Source organism: Megalops cyprinoides, chromosome 20 (assembly GCF_013368585.1).
Source record: "Megalops cyprinoides isolate fMegCyp1 chromosome 20, fMegCyp1.pri, whole genome shotgun sequence".
In the NCBI taxonomy this organism is placed as follows: Eukaryota; Metazoa; Chordata; class Actinopteri; order Elopiformes; family Megalopidae; genus Megalops; species Megalops cyprinoides.
Genome location: NC_050602.1, coordinates 28394069 through 28410000, shown reverse-complemented (window position 1 = coordinate 28410000; position 15932 = coordinate 28394069). Strand labels below are relative to the sequence as shown.

The following is a 15932-nucleotide window of genomic DNA, read 5'->3' as shown; positions in this document are numbered from 1 at the left end:
CCTAACCCAGAGACTCACCCTAACCCCTAACCCAGAGACTCACCCTAACCCAGAGACTCACCCTAACCCCTAACCCAGAGACTCACCCTAACCCCTAACCCAGAGACTCACCCTAACCCAGAGACTCACCCTAACCCCTAACCCTGCACTGCGGGTCCATGAGCACTCAGAGACTCACCAGCGGCTTCCCAACCCAGTCATACTCGTAGTCAAAGACGTAGCCGTTGCGGTCGAAGAGGTCGGTGAAGAGCTTCCGTAAGTAGTCATAATCAGGTTTCTCAAAGAAGTCCAGCCTCCTGACGTAGCGCAGGTAAGTGGCCATCTCCTCTGCCAAGGAAAGAAGGAAACATCACAAACCCTGCTGCCTGAGAGAGGAGGGAGAGTGCTGACTGACTGACTCTCTCCTGAGAGGAGGGAGAGTGCTGACTGACTGACTCTCTCCTGAGAGGAGGGAGAGTGCTGACTGACTATGACTCTCTCCTGAGAGGAGGGAGAGTGCTGACTGACTGACTCTCTCCTGAGAGGAGGGAGAGTGCTGACTGACTATGACTCTCTCCTGAGAGGAGGGAGAGTGCTGACTGACTATGACTCTCTCCTGAGAGGAGGGAGAGTGCTGACTGACTGACTCTCTCCTGAGAGGAGGGAGAGTGCTGACTGACTATGACTCTCTCCTGAGAGGAGGGAGAGTGCTGACTGACTGACTCTCTCCTGAGAGGAGGGAGAGTGCTGACTGACTGACTCTCTCCTGAGAGGAGGGAGAGTGCTGACTGACTGACTGACTCTCTGACTGAGTAGGGTCAGTGTGCCGGGGAGCACAGGACTCACCTGGGAAGCTCTCACACAGCACTTCGATGGGTGTGGCTCGTTTGGTATCTCCGATTTTCTGATACCGCTCCTTCAGTGTGTCCGCCTGGATCAGACAGAGACAGTAAGTGTTCTGTACACCCCCGTTACAGCGGAAAAATGGTGCGGGACGGCTGAAGCACCTCGCCCTCCTGCACTCGCCATCACAGGCCTCTGAATTTCCCTGAACAACGATCGACACCTGACATCACTGTGGTCTTTTAAAAGACATTAAAAGAAAAACTATGAAAATGACAAGAGAGGGAGATCAAATTAATCTGGCAACTAAAGGAATACTGCACGTGAGCACATGGAGAGCTCGCTGTCTAATGCTAACAAGGATGGCAGCCAGGACCCCCTCTGTCACTATGGAAACTGTGGGACAGAACCGTAGCACAAAGAGTTTTGCACTTGAATGTTGATCGATTTGATTGCTTTGGGAATGTCATGTCATAAACATAAAGCACAAAATTCCTAATTCTGGAATACATTCAGCTAGAGAGCATTCTAAAATAAACAACAACTGGGCTTGCGTGGTTGCACCAAATAAAGACAAGTGCAGTTATATTCTGATCCCTGGTACTAACCCTAATCCAGTTCCAACCTTTATGACTTAATGTCTGGGTTAGGACTACATCGGGTAAACAGGTGGGTTATACCAGGTAAGTTCAACTGTGCCCTGAAACAGCAGAAATTCTGCCACTGGCCAGTGTGCTCACTGTCGCAGTCATTTTCCAAACTTTAAAGGTTTTCATGTAGTTTTTTAAAGGCTGATCTGTCCAGCTTCTCAAGCACAGGTGTGATAAGGTGTGTTCAGAGAGCATCACTGACAGAAGGTAATGCACCAGGATCCCACTGCATGTTTGAGAGGCCGACTAAACTAATTCCAATCATTTTATCTGCACACAGCTACGCACACAACTATGACAAAAATACCAAAAAATAACTAATGTGTGAAGAAGGTTACAACCACATAACACTTCACGTCCACTTCCTGCTTGCACTTTTATGAAGTCCTAACAGAATCTCATTTTTCTACCAGCTGTTTCATCTGAAATCCTAACATTCGTTTATCAGGAGATACAGCAGCCATTTATTAAGACAATGCGTGGAGTGTCTCCTGCAGCGCCACCATGACAGAGGGGTGGAACTTCACTTTAACTGCAGCTAACCAAGCCATTTCTTCCTTGGTGGCAGGCAGCTTTTTTGTAAATACAGAATAAAATGTGCATATGAAAAGTATAGTCCTTGTGTCTGTGGTCCTTATGTCTGTATGGAGATGTGTTCAGCCTGCGGCTGTGAAGCAGATTTCAGACAGTCACGCACACCGAGCGCTGTGTGCTGATGCAGTCAGATCGTGCTGGGAGATGAGCAGGAGCAACTTTCACACGCATATGGCAGGAAAGATAAAACCCTTGCATCGGTGTCTAGCTCACAAAACCACAAGATTCAAAAGATGTGAAAAGTGCTGATTTTCTGAACAGAAAGGCATGACGGAGGTTTAAAAGGCTATTCTGAATGATAAATTGAGAGTATAATGGTTCACACAACAACTGACATTTAAAGAGAACATCCTGCATAAATGATCTGTAATCAGGTCCTCAGTGACACTCTAACCACACTGATAGGGAAGCAGGCCTCCTCCCTCCACACAGTAAACCCTGCCCACACAATCTTTCCCTCCACAGGGCTGATGGTCCACAGATTGTCAATGGAAACCTTTATGTTGTTATACATTTCCTATATGTATGATTACATATCACATCTGAACTCTTTCAAGGGGCATGCAGTCTGCTCTGAACCAAGCGTTTGTAAAATCTGCCTGTATACCACCCTGCCCTGGTGAGCGCCTGATACCTGCCACTCACAGTTGTATTCCATGTCATTTCTGTTCTGACGTTTCCAGGGAAACACCCTCCCCTGACACAGCCTGTGTGTTAGATACAGCCTGTGTGTTAGACACAGCCTGTGTGTTAGACACAGCCTGTGTGTTAGACACAGCCTGTGTGTTAGACACAGCCTGTGACACAGCCCGTGTGTTAGACACAGCCTGTGACACAGCCCGTGTGTTAGACACAGCCTGTGTTAGCACTGCTGTGGGTGTGGCTGTGGGCGTGGCTATAAAGCCACCGCATGGCACCGCTGCCACTCACCTTCAGGCCCTGCCACGGCAGGCTCCCGCGCAGGAAGTACATAAACATGTGACCCAGCGCTTCCAGGTCGTCCCTGCGGCTTTGCTCTGCGGGAGAACAGGGGTTACAGACTGCATGCAACACTTTCCTAAGGTTTACACCCAGGTCTGGTCTTTCAATACAATGAGCAAGACAGACAGGAAATGAAAAGGGTGCATTTCAGTTCAAGCTGTCACCAACAAGTACAGTTATAATCTCATCTTCAGACTCTGTAAAATGCTCTGTAAGTACTCTAGACAAAACAAGAACAGGTCTGCTGACAGGCCCAGCTGCAGCTCACCTTTCCCCAGGTGTGTGTTGATGCTCATGTATCTCGCGGTGCCCGTCAGGCTCTTGTGCTCCCGGTAGGGGATGTGTTTTTTGGTCTCGGGGTCGATGTACTCTTTGGCCAGCCCGAAGTCGATGATGTGGATCGTGTGCTGCCGCTTGCTCCCCGGCCGCCCCACCAGGAAGTTCTCTGGCTTGACGTCTCTGTATATCAGGCTTTTGGTGTGAACATACTCCATCCGCGTTATCTGCACACAGCAGAGCAGACACAGTCAAACACCCCAACACACCCCTCAGGGGAGAGGCGTCTGCCGGTCAGGCAGGCTGCCAGGCCTTACCAGCTGTATCGCGATCATGAGGACGGTCTTGAGGGAGAAGGTGCGGTCGCAGAGGTCGAACAGGTCCTCCAGGCTGGGCCCCAGCAGCTCCAGCACCATGGCGTTGTACTTCCCACATGGCCCGAAGTAGTACACCTGAGGCACGCCCTCTGAGGGGGCAAACACACTCACAGTGCTGGGTACATTTACTGACCAACTGACAAACAGATCAGGCATTACTGCATATTTTTACCAGCAAATCTCTTACAGCAGGTGTAACACACAGAAACAAGCACAGAACGCAAAATCCCTGGCATGGCTGTGTAGCATCTGCTCCCAGTGCTGCTGCCCCGGGGGTTGCGGGTTCGACTGCCTGGGGCACTTGCCATTTGCCATTTAAAGCAAACTCTGTCTCTGGGTTTCCTACACACTTCAGTTTACAGTTCTGAGACAGCCTTTGCCCTGTAACAGGCGAAATCTGGAACACTGACAGCATGATGGGACACTGAATGCAGAGTGTCACATAGTGTCACTTCTTTTGGATTTTGGTTTTGGCTTTTTTACCTCTGTGGGGGAGAAGGGGTGCTGTCACAGTGCCACAACTATCTTACAGTATCTCAGCTACATCTGATCATCAAGGGCCAAGAAGCAGCCTCCTCTTTCTACCAGCCTTAGGTAGTGTAGCAGGTGATTCACCACACTTCACTGTGTATGAATTACACCAGGCACATTTTCAACTCACAGCAGGCGGCCCTTGGAAGCTAACCATCAGCTAAGCACCGTGCCCACTTTCAGGGAGATACTGAAGCTGAAGTTAAAGTTAAAAGATAGACATCTTTGCAAATTCAGCACTTTGATTTGTGCAATCAAGGCTGAAAATGAGGACATTGAGTTCAAAGAATGTAAGACTGGTCACAACCAGTCAGGCAGAACATGATGAAAGCAATCTGATACCAAATCACTTCAGAATCTCCCTGGTGACGGGTTTGCAGGGCAGAGATCACTGCAGGCGGACCGTCTGCCCTGCGCAACTGCAGCTGCCGGCAGTACAGTCTGCGCAGTCTGCAGCCTCTGAGCTGTCGCTCAGCAATCCTGGAGTGACCTGTCAACTGCAACTGCCATCTGCAAACATTGTCAATCTTGCTTTGACAGCTGTTAAACGATCTTCAACTTTTAAAAGCAACTGTGAGGATCCCCTAGCACTGCTCAGCGGAACTGCGAGGTCAATTCTGCTACGCCACAAAAAACCATGCAGGAGAAAACACAGGAGCCATGGTTACGTACGAGTTACCGCTCTGCTCAGATTTCAGGATTGCTCATTATTTGTTTAAAATGAATTTGCTTTTTTCTTTCATCCCTTCATGCTACTATTAATAATTCATTTCCCCTTTGCACACAGAACTGTATGTAAATATGCTGTGAAAACACAGTAAAAACGTTTCCAAAAAGTGTCAATATATTAAATGACAGCGCAGGGGAGCTCTTCCATTGGGGCAGGGAGCTAAACTCTTGTCTGACTGTCTGCACAGACTGACGATAAAGAAATCTAACTCCATCTGGCGGGAGGTCCAGCAGCATGCGGTGGCCCCTCTCTCTGACCTGGCAGCCAATGAGAGAGAGTGTGGAGGCAGAAGGAAGGAGCACAGCCCAGCAGACTGGGAGACATCAGGACCCAGAGAGGCAGGGCAGGTTTGCGCATTAAACATTCACACAGCACAGTTCTGCCTTCCAGTGCTGAACTTCCCCGCCGTATCGGAGAGGAAACCCGCGGGATGTGCTGGGTTACTGGTTCCCCTGCCACACACACGGCCCCGCCCACGCGGTATTTTTAGCCGCTGAGGCGGTGACGTACCTCACATGGCATTGGTCCCACGGCAGTCAGCAGATATGCTGTCAGAGCCTGGGAAACGGCACGTGTGAGCTGACACACACAGACTCGCACAGCTCCACACAGTGTTGCATAGTGTCGCACAGCCCCCCGCACAGCCCCCCGCACAGCCCCCCGCACAGCTCCGGCACAGCCCCCCGCACAGCTCCGGCACAGCCCCCCGCACAGCCCCCCGCACAGCTCCGGCACAGCCCCCCGCACAGCCCCCCGCACAGCCCCCCGCACAGCTCCGGCACAGCCCCCCGCACAGCTCCGGCACAGCCCCCCGCACAGCCCCCCGCACAGCCCCCCGCACAGCCCCCCGCACAGCTCCGGCACAGCCCCCCGCACAGCTCCGGCACAGCCCCCCGCACAGCCCCCCGCACAGCTCCGGCACAGCCCCCCGCACAGCCCCCCGCACAGCCCCCCGCACAGCTCCGGCACAGCCCCCCGCACAGCTCCGGCACAGCCCCCCGCACAGCCCCCCGCACAGCTCCGGCACAGCCCCCCGCACAGCCCCCCGCACAGCCCCCCGCACAGCTCCGGCACAGCCCCCCGCACAGCTCCGGCACAGCCCCCCGCACAGCCCCCCGCACAGCTCCGGCACAGCCCCCCGCACAGCTCCGGCACAGCCCCCCGCACAGCCCCCCGCACAGCCCCCCGCACAGCCCCCCGCACAGCCCCCCGCACAGCCCCCCGCACAGCTCCGGCACAGCTTCTTATACAGATGGGGACTGGTGGGAAAGTGGTCATCAGGTCATTCTTTTCCGTCCTCTGCTCCATGGGAGACAGGTGAACAGAGGTTCCCTGCTTTAGCATGATGTCTTCATTTTTCCGCTATGACTTTGAAGGAATTTGGTGGACAGGTAAATATCTGGCTAATTCATTTCTCCTTCAGGGATTATCAGGGACTGTCTCAGATGACACCATCTGAATCTGACTGCCATAGTAATAATAAAAATAATCACCATGCTGACTGACCCTGGCTCCACGTCATTCAGAGCTGGCTGGATACCCTAAGCGGGAGGCCCTGGGGTCAGAGGTCAGGACTGATCTCCCCCACCACTGGAGACACCCCCCAGCACTGTTACTCCAGCATGAGTAACTCTCTTCAGACACAGGACAGAGAGCTCAGCGGCACAGGAGAGCGGGTGTTACAGGAGAGCGGGTGTTACAGGAGAGCTCGCGTTACAGGAGAGCGGGTGTTACAGGAGAGCTCAGCGGCACAGGAGAGCGGGTGTTACAGGAGAGCTCAGCGGCACAGGAGAGCGGGTGTTACAGGAGAGCGGGTGTTACAGGAGAGCTCGCGTTACAGGAGAGCGGGTGTTACAGGAGAGCTCGCGTTACAGGAGAGCTCGCGTTACAGGAGAGCTTGCGTTACAGGAGAGCTCAGCGGCACAGGAGAGCGGCCGTTACAGGAGAGCGGGTGTTACAGGAGAGCTCGCGTTACAGGAGAGCTCGCGTTACAGGAGAGCTCAGCGGCACAGGAGAGCTCAGCGGCACAGGAGAGCGGGTGTTACAGGAGAGCTCAGCGGCACAGGAGAGCGGGTGTTACAGGAGAGCTCAGCGGCACAGGAGAGCGGGTGTTACAGGAGAGCTCGCGTTACAGGAGAGCGGGTGTTACAGGAGAGCGGGTGTTACAGGAGAGCTCAGCGGCACAGGAGAGCGGGTGTTACAGGAGAGCTCAGCGGCACAGGAGAGCGGGTGTTACAGGAGAGCGGGTGTTACAGGAGAGCTCAGCGGCACAGGAGAGCGGGTGTTACAGGAGAGCTCGCATTACAGGAGAGCTCGCGTTACAGGAGAGCGGGTGTTACAGGAGAGCGGGTGTTACAGGAGAGCTCGCGTTACAGGAGAGCTCGCGTTACAGGAGAGCTCGCGTTACAGGAGAGCTCGCGTTACAGGAGAGCTCAGCGGCACAGGAGAGCGGGTGTTACAGGAGAGCGGGTGTTACAGGAGAGCTCAGAGGCACAGGAGAGCGGGTGTTACAGGAGAGCTCGCGTTACAGGAGAGCTCGCGTTACAGGAGAGCGGCCGTTACAGGAGTGCTGGCAGCGGACAGCGTCACTGGTAGATTAGGATGGCACATTAAAACAGAGTGGGGGAGGGCTTAATGAGGACCCGTATGACTCAGATCCAGGCTCATGTGACAGGGCAGGATGTTTGTGTGCAGTGCATTGTGGGAGTTTCCCTGGGGTTTCTCTGCCTCTGAAGGCTGCGAGACGCAGTCAGTGGAGATATATGATAGGGTCACTGCTGTGTGGAAAAGGCCAGCTATTAATATCCCCGCAGGAACCCCCCCCCCCAACAACACTGCAGGGTCCTGCTCCGGCACCAGGCCTGCAGGCCCCATAATCTGCCCATTAACTCACGCTGTACTGGCTGAGATACCTGAAAACAAACACCAGTAACCGTGCTGGGTTTATTTTTAGTGTGTAAATGTCATTACACCTTCGAGCCCAGTGTTCCAGCATGTGTTTTCCCTCTGCATATGCTGTTGTGCTCATTCATGTCAAAAGGACGGAGGACTGATCTCCCAGCTAGACGACGATTCCAAGGTGACGATAATTAACCTACAATCCTCATAAAAGGGAGCAATCACACAGTCAAACAGAACAGACAGTGCTGCACTCACCTCTGCAGACAGAACTAATAAATAAGCTAAAAAATTAAAAGACAGCAGGCTGATAAAAACAAATGACTCACTGCTACTCCTGAAATGGCCCCATTACATCATTAGGTTGCAGTGTATGGAAAAAACGGTCTGTTTACAGGCTGCTGCCGTGCCACAGGCCCTGCCCTCTGAGAGGCAGAAACTCACTGTCAACCCAAAGCAACCAAAAGAGCCAAACTCTGTGTCACTGGGACAGCCTGGTCCTCCCAGCCACCCCACCCATCAGCACAATGAAGCACTCAGAGCCGGTTAGGCCTGCCTTAGAGTCACACAGTCAGAGTGCTTCCTGCTTACCTGAGTTTCCCAGCTGTTTGTAGAACCTGTACTCCAGGTGCAGCTGGGGTGCCCTGGACTTGATTGGCTCCTGAAAAACACAGAAACGGTGTGTGTGAGTACAGAGTCTGCAGCAGGAGGCTGTGACCTGACAGCCGCAACACTTCCCGGCTCACGGATAAACGTGCCTTTGTGGAATTATGAGTCATGATGGGACATCAAATTACTGTTAAAGGTAAGAGGATGGAAAACCATAAAATACAAGTCTGAGCGCTCAGCCCTGCGTGACTCTCCCTGCTGAACCTCCCCTGATACGCAATCTGAAATAGACTATTGCAATTTCTAGGCCTCACTTTAAAGATTGCTAAAGTGCAGCACAGTACACTAATAACAGCTAAACCAACTGGGTGTCATTTCAGCAGCTACAGTCCAAACTCCTCGTTTTCACTTCTGTTTCAGCGGATGAGGGACCTGCCTCTGACTTTCACTCCCTCATCAGTCCTACAGCTAGTGGTGCTGGAAGCCTGAGGGCCCTGCGAGGGGGCTCTGTGAGGGGGCCCTGTGAGGGGGCCCTGTGAGGGGGCCCTGTGAGGGGGCCCTGTGAGGGGCCCTGTGAGGGGGCCCTGTGAGGGGGCTCTGTGAGGGGGCTCTGTGAGGGGGCTCTGTGAGGGGCCCTGTGAGGGGGCTCTGTGAGGGGGCTCTGTGAGGGGGCTCTGTGAGGGGGCCCTGTGAGGGGGCCCTGTGAGGGGCCCTGTGAGGGGGCTCTATCAGCTCTTTCGCATTAGAAACGCCTGACGTCACACTTCCAGGCAGAATACAGGGCGGAATGGTGTCTGCTTCCTGCTGTCTGAATCCCGTGCTCTGCCTCGTCTACACACTTACAGCCCCGTCTCTCTCCACACTGCCCTGCTGGCTTTTCTCAGCTCAGCATGATTCTTGGTGAAGGTTACACTGAGACACACTTGATATTATCATAAATTCCTGTTCTGTATGTGGTTTCACAAGCAATCAGGGACTGCCAAGAGACAGAGACACCAACAGCTCCACACCATAAAGTGGCAGAAACCTCACCTTCTGTGAGCTGATAGTGTTTACTGTGGAATCACACTCAAAAGTAGGAACAGGTGACTAAACATGGCAGCTAAAATGATAAAAAGCCATCGAGTGACAGCGAGAGGGTGCCGCTGAGGGGCAGACAGGGCAGAGAGGAGGCTGGGGCTCATTCAGCACGAAATGCAGAGTCCCCTACAAAACATGGACAAACCCAGATTCTTAGAAAACTACACATATTTTTAATAAGCATGTAATAAAAGGTGGGGCAATTCCATCATCCAAACAGCTTTGATAAAACGATCTGCTGCAGTCAGCTTGACATAAAAACAAACAAAAAACACGATCAAAAAAACTTTACAACTGTGAGACATTAAACAGAAGAATGTCAGTATTCAGGCCCAAATCAGTCTGTGCTGTCCCTTCTGGGTTTTTACTGTTTTCATATTACAGCTGAAATATGACTGCACTCATTTTTATAATGTCCCCATTACCCTTCAGACAATGCAAAACTAACATTCCCCTGCACAACATACACACATCTGCACTGCCCGACTTTCTTAATACTCAGATAGTGACTTGACTGAAATGGTGGATCTAAACATCACTATCACCAGTGATTAACTATCGCTGGGTCTCAAAGCATTCAAGTACATGCAAGGAAACAAGTTACAGTTTTAACCACTCTTCCACTCTTTCAATCAGAACAAGCACTCCCTGCACCTGAGAGACCAGCACACTGCACACCCCCTGCACCTGAGAGAGACCAGCGCACTGCACACCCCCTGCACCTGAGAGACCAGCGCACTGCACACCCCCTGCACCTGAGAGAGACCAGCACACTGCACACCCCCTGCACCTGAGAGAGACCAGCACACTGCACACCCCCTGCACCTGAGAGAGACCAGCACACTGCACACCCCCTGCACCTGAGAGAGACCAGCACACTGCACACCCCCTGCACCTGAGAGAGACCAGCACACTGCACACCCCCTGCACCTGAGAGAGACCAGCACACTGCACACCCCCTGCACCTGAGAGAGACCAGCGCACTGCACACCCCCTGCACCTGAGAGGAGACCAGCGCACTGCACACCCCCTGCACCTGAGAGAGACCAGCACACTGCACACCCCCTGCACCTGAGAGAGACCAGCACACTGCACACCCCCTGCACCTGAGAGAGACCAGCGCACTGCACACCCCCTGCACCTGAGAGAGACCAGCGCACTGCACATCCCCTGCACCTGAGAGAGACCAGCACACTGCACACCCCCTGCACCTGAGAGGAGACCAGCGCACTGCACACCCCCTGCACCTGAGAGAGACCAGCACACTGCACACCCCCTGCACCTGAGAGAGACCAGCACACTGCACACCCCCTGCACCTGAGAGAGACCAGCACACTGCACACCCCCTGCACCTGAGAGAGACCAGCACACTGCACACCCCCTGCACCTGAGAGAGACCAGCGCACTGCACACCCCCTGCACCTGAGAGAGAGCAGCACACTGCACACCCCCTGCACCTGAGAGAGACCAGCGCACTGTATTTTTTGCTGTGCACATTTCACCTTCTGCCTTCAGGGGGTGCTAGGCTGGCATGGGCAGATGGGGCGTGGATACCCTTGCCTGAATCACATGTGATGCTGGCGTGTGCCGTGTGCTGACCGGACGGAAACACACTGGGGATATGAGCACAGACAGATGGCACAAAACCTCGGAACATTCGGAGCTCATCAGCAGAGGACAAGGCTTATGGCGGCTTCATGTGCACATTCTCCCAGACACTTCCAGCAGAAAATGGCCATCTGCCAACAACCAATCAGATCACTGCACAGCTTAACGGAGTTTCACACTGCCAGTCACTGAACTAACCAGATGCCTCACACAGTGAACAGCCCGTTTAACTGTTTGTCTGATGTCATACTGCAATTATCATCAGCTACTGCACTGACCACAGGGACAGTGTAATGCTCAGCACCCAGCACTAATCTTTTGAGACTCTTTTTTTTTTAAATAATACTTGACTTGTGAAAGATTCTGTATTGTGTGACCTTTCATCAGATAAATCCTTACTGCAAGCAGCAAGCAATTCATTCAAGACACAAATGCCTTTCATGCTACTAAGGAATGTGAAGTTGATCCTGATTAAGGATCAAAGTAGTTTATACACATTTACATTTATTCATTTAGCAGATGCTTTTATCCAAAGTGACGTACAAAAGTGCATTTAGTGGGCAAACAGGCACAGGCACAAGGGCAGGATGTGTGAAGGTCATACACAGCAGACAGTGCTGAAACTGAGCACAGCGTCGGTGTAGCGAGCCAGAGCTAATCTGATCTAAGGGTACGTACATCAAATACAATCATTGGGGCAATAAAGTACCGCTATGCTACCTAGGCAAAACACGTGCTACAAATACAAGGTAAGAGATAGAGCTACAAGTACAAGCCAAGAATCTTAGATCTACAAGGTTGAAATGGCAAGGGTATCAGTCCAGGTAGAGTCTGAAGAGGTGTGTCTTCAGCCCACATCTGAAGGGTTGGATTGAAGGGGTTGTTCTCAGGGGGGTGGGGAGTTCATTCCACCACTGGGGGGCGATGATGGAAAAGCGGCGTTGTGAGGAGCATGGGCCTTTCGTTCTGATGGTGGGAGGAGCGAGGTGTCCGGATGTAGCAGAGCGAAGTTGTTGAGCGGGTGCGTAAGGTTGGATGAGGTCCTGGAGGTAGGTCGGGGCAGGTAGGGTAGGTCATACACTACTGTTACAGGTTGAATAATGATTGATCAAAGCGTTTGGAAACAATGGCATTATACTGAGCTACAGGTTACACAAGGTATACTGAACAAACAGAGCAGTGAGCAGGATGGGCCTCCTAACGCCTGCCCCTCTCCGCAGGGGCAGACGGGTATCTCACAGTATCGGGAAGCCCTGAGCTCCGGCACCTGCGCTGACAGCTCACTCCTGGTACATTCTGATTGCTTTGACTGGTGTATCTACATGAAACACTTACAATTGGAATAAAACAGGCTCCAAGAACATGGCAGGATGTTCTGCTGAAAAATCCTTTCCTGTAAAGGTGATAACAGGTCCGTACACTGTACACAATAATGTAACAATGTAATGTAATAAGAGCATCCGCTAAATGCATGTGATGTAAACAGTCAGCAGTCAGAATTTCAATAAACCATTCCAGCATCATTCTTTCACTTCTTTTTAGGTGGTTGGCAGCGCCTCAATTTTGACACTTTTATGAAGAAACATGTTCCCTTTTTACTTGAATTCAATTTTCTGACCTGAAAAATGTCAGCACACCTACAGCAGCACGCTAACCTGCATTAACGCATGGCATTAACCACGTGAAAGTGAAATAAAGAAGAACTAACTCTACCATCAGTTAAGACTATTCTCTTAAAAATGAGCATTTCAAATTAGTTGCCAATGAGTTTTAATCATCGTTTACAGCAACTTGAGCGATCATTCAGCCCAGATTTTCACATTAGTGTCACTTTCTTTATAAACTAATCAGAACCCCCGACTACATGCAACATTAGCGTATTGGCACATAGAGCAGCGTCCTGAGCCCTGCTCTGACACACCCCTGACCACAGGAGCACCACAGCGGAAGAGAGCACACAGGCCGTGCTAAATGTCACATTCCTAAAGCACTAAATCCATGTGCTTAAGCAATCAGACCATCATGCAGAGACAGAATCTCTTCCAGCCAGGTGCATCACGCACACCTGCCGAGTGAGGTCACAGAGCCGCACGCCAACGGCAGCCTCCACACACACGCGGTACCCCACACTACTCTACACTACCCCACATTACTCTACACTACCCCACACTACCACACCCCACCCTACTCTACACTACCCCCACACTACCCCACCCTACTCTACACTATCCCCACACTACTCTACACTATCCCCACACTACCACACCCCACCCTACTCTACACTACCCCCACACTATCCCCACACTACTCTACACTACCCCCACACTACCCTACCCTACTCTATACTATCCCCACACTACTCGACACTATCCCCACACTACTCTACACTATCCCCAGACTACTCTACACTACCCCACATTACCCCACACTACCCCACATTACTCTACACTATCCCCACACTACCCCACACTACCCCACACTGTCAGCACTCCGGAGCTATAAGACACATCCCGAAGCAGCTATCTGATCATTCACGCCTGGTTAAGGTATAAGAATAAGGTTATTTTATTTGCAACCCTGTGAGGCCACCCCGAAAGTCACACACCAAGCCTGTAAGAAATGATTTATCGTACCCACAGCTACAGCTCTCTGCTCAATCTGTAATTACACACAAGCTGCTGTGTTTGAGAAAGGAAACAGGAAGGAGAACTGAGCAGTTGCCGCTCTCCTGACAGTGACCGCAGCTGCGATTTGATCAGGTTGCAGGTTCCTGCGCGTGCGTTTGGAGGGAGAGCTGGACACTCCACCTGTGCACCTGCAGTGGGGAGATAAGCTTCCTACACACAGCTCTTTATAACACAGTTTACGGTCTAGTTTGCCAGAGCGCCCCGCGGCCTGACAGAGGGGCTGGAGTGCCCCCCGGCCTGACGGAGGGGCCAGGGAAACCACTCACCTGCTCCCCACTGATCTCTGATCAGTGTTTAATAAATTAAGCAATGCTCACACGTGCATGTCACTGAAGAAATTCTGAAGAGAAACTTTCTGAAGAAAGCATTTGATCTACCAGGACTCACCTGCCTGTCCCTAAGAAAACAGCACATCTATTATGTGATATTTAATGACATAAGATCAAGCATATCAGAAATGCGAGGCCATCAGAAGGACTCCACACAGAGAGAAGGCAGAGACTGCACGAGAGAAACACGCTGCTGTTCCTTTAAGAAGTGGGTCCCCTGAGCGTCAGACTGCAGCGGGTTTCAGACACTTCCTGTCTCCATCACTGGAGGTTTTGTCAGTGTGAGAAAGTGCAAGGCCGAACCAAAGACTGGGCTACTGTGTGGCCATAGGCCTGGGGAACAAAGACGACCTTTCAGCACGCTGGAGGTTTCTGCAGGAGCGTGCAGTGCTGCTCCCCACACAGAGGAGCCGTGTCCTCCCATCCTTCCGCAGTGATGCTGCCGCACACCTGTGCTCCAGGTGCACAGAGAGTTCAGCAGCCCCTAGGGGCTTCAGAAGAAGACAGCAGCCTCACTGTGCTAACAGTAGCCTGGGCTGCATGTGTACATCTAAGCAAACAGAGGTGCTCCTCCCCTTTCCTGCCTTCTGAGCCAACAAGACCACAAGGTACCAACAACTGATATCCGTTTCCTTACTGAACACACACCATCCACCAGTCAACAATCCTCCAAAACACCACCTGTGATGGCAGCTCCTCTTATGCAGGAAGCTAAGATGGCCACTCTGCCCCTTCATTAGGACTGCAACTAACGACTATTTTGATGGTCGAATAATCGACTATTCGGATTATGAATCGCACAATTACTCAATGGATCTTATTTATCTATCGGCTTTTAAATTTAGCTTGAGGTGGTTTTGGGCATATGCTAACTAACAGTAAAGACAATAAAGAAGAGACCTTCATTCAAAAATATGTCTTTTAATGAATGGTTACTAGGACTAATTCAGAGAGGGCAGTTGCTTGCTGGGGAGTACAAGTCTGCTTCCTTTGAAGAAAGCCATCCATGATCCATCGTTGTGAATAATAGGTTATTATTTGCTACACTGTATGTTCAACATCATTAATAATTTATTGACCAAAAAAAAGTGTATGTATCAAAGTAGAAAACGTTACAGCTCATAACGTGAAGTAACATGGCTTTTAACATTAGCATTAGCTATGCTAGCTAGCTAACTAATTTAACGAGACGAGTCTTCATCATCCAGAGAGCCAACGTGCCACCTCTTCAGATGCTTGAGCATAACTGACGTGCTCCCATGCCAGACAAGGTCAGGTTTGCAAATGCTGCAGTTCACAACCTTCTTGACAGAGTTAACCCTTTCGCGTGTACGGTCACACCGGTGTGCTTAGCCATTTAGCGCGTATGCTAAAACTGGTGCGATTAGGAAACTAGATTGGAAAAATTCAAGCTAATTTCAGCTTTGAGGAAACAGCGATTTAACATTAAAAAACACAGGAAATGCTAACTGAAAACTATGAGAAGCTTAATAACGCTAATGAAAATATAACGAACCATGTAACATAAGATGCGAGCTACATAGCATAAAAAATAAGTTACGAGCGAAAGGGTTAAGAGTGAAATGCTGCCACACTTTTGAGGTCTTTGGTCGTGAAGGTGTTGCCATCTCTATTGATCACTCCAGTAAAGCAACGTAGCTTAGGCTACATGTCTGAGCATTCCGAGTCAGCACGAAAAAACACGTGCGATGACGTCACCAACTAATCGACAATTAAGTTCGTTGGTAACTAATTTGGTC

The 15932-nt window shown here is 51.2% G+C and overlaps 2 protein-coding genes across 2 annotated transcripts in view; one reads left to right on the top strand and one right to left on the bottom strand.

Annotated features, from left to right (window-relative positions):
• Positions 1–15932, bottom strand: part of LOC118795371 (casein kinase I-like) — a 28893-nt gene that overhangs the window by 5287 nt on the left and 7674 nt on the right. Inside the window, exons 3-8 of the mRNA XM_036553813.1 lie at positions 8451–8520; positions 3641–3789; positions 3316–3550; positions 2997–3082; positions 826–910; positions 179–327 (exon numbers count right to left, since the gene is read on the bottom strand). Coding sequence (XP_036409706.1) covers positions 179–327; positions 826–910; positions 2997–3082; positions 3316–3550; positions 3641–3789; positions 8451–8520 — 774 coding nt within the window. The remainder of the gene's footprint in view (positions 1–178; positions 328–825; positions 911–2996; positions 3083–3315; positions 3551–3640; positions 3790–8450; positions 8521–15932) is intronic.
• Positions 6167–8439, top strand: LOC118795372. Its single transcript, XM_036553814.1, has 2 exons — positions 6167–6869; positions 6905–8439. Exons 1-2 carry the CDS (start codon positions 6584–6586, stop codon positions 7594–7596), a joined length of 978 nt encoding a protein of 325 aa, XP_036409707.1. The 5' UTR covers positions 6167–6583; the 3' UTR covers positions 7597–8439.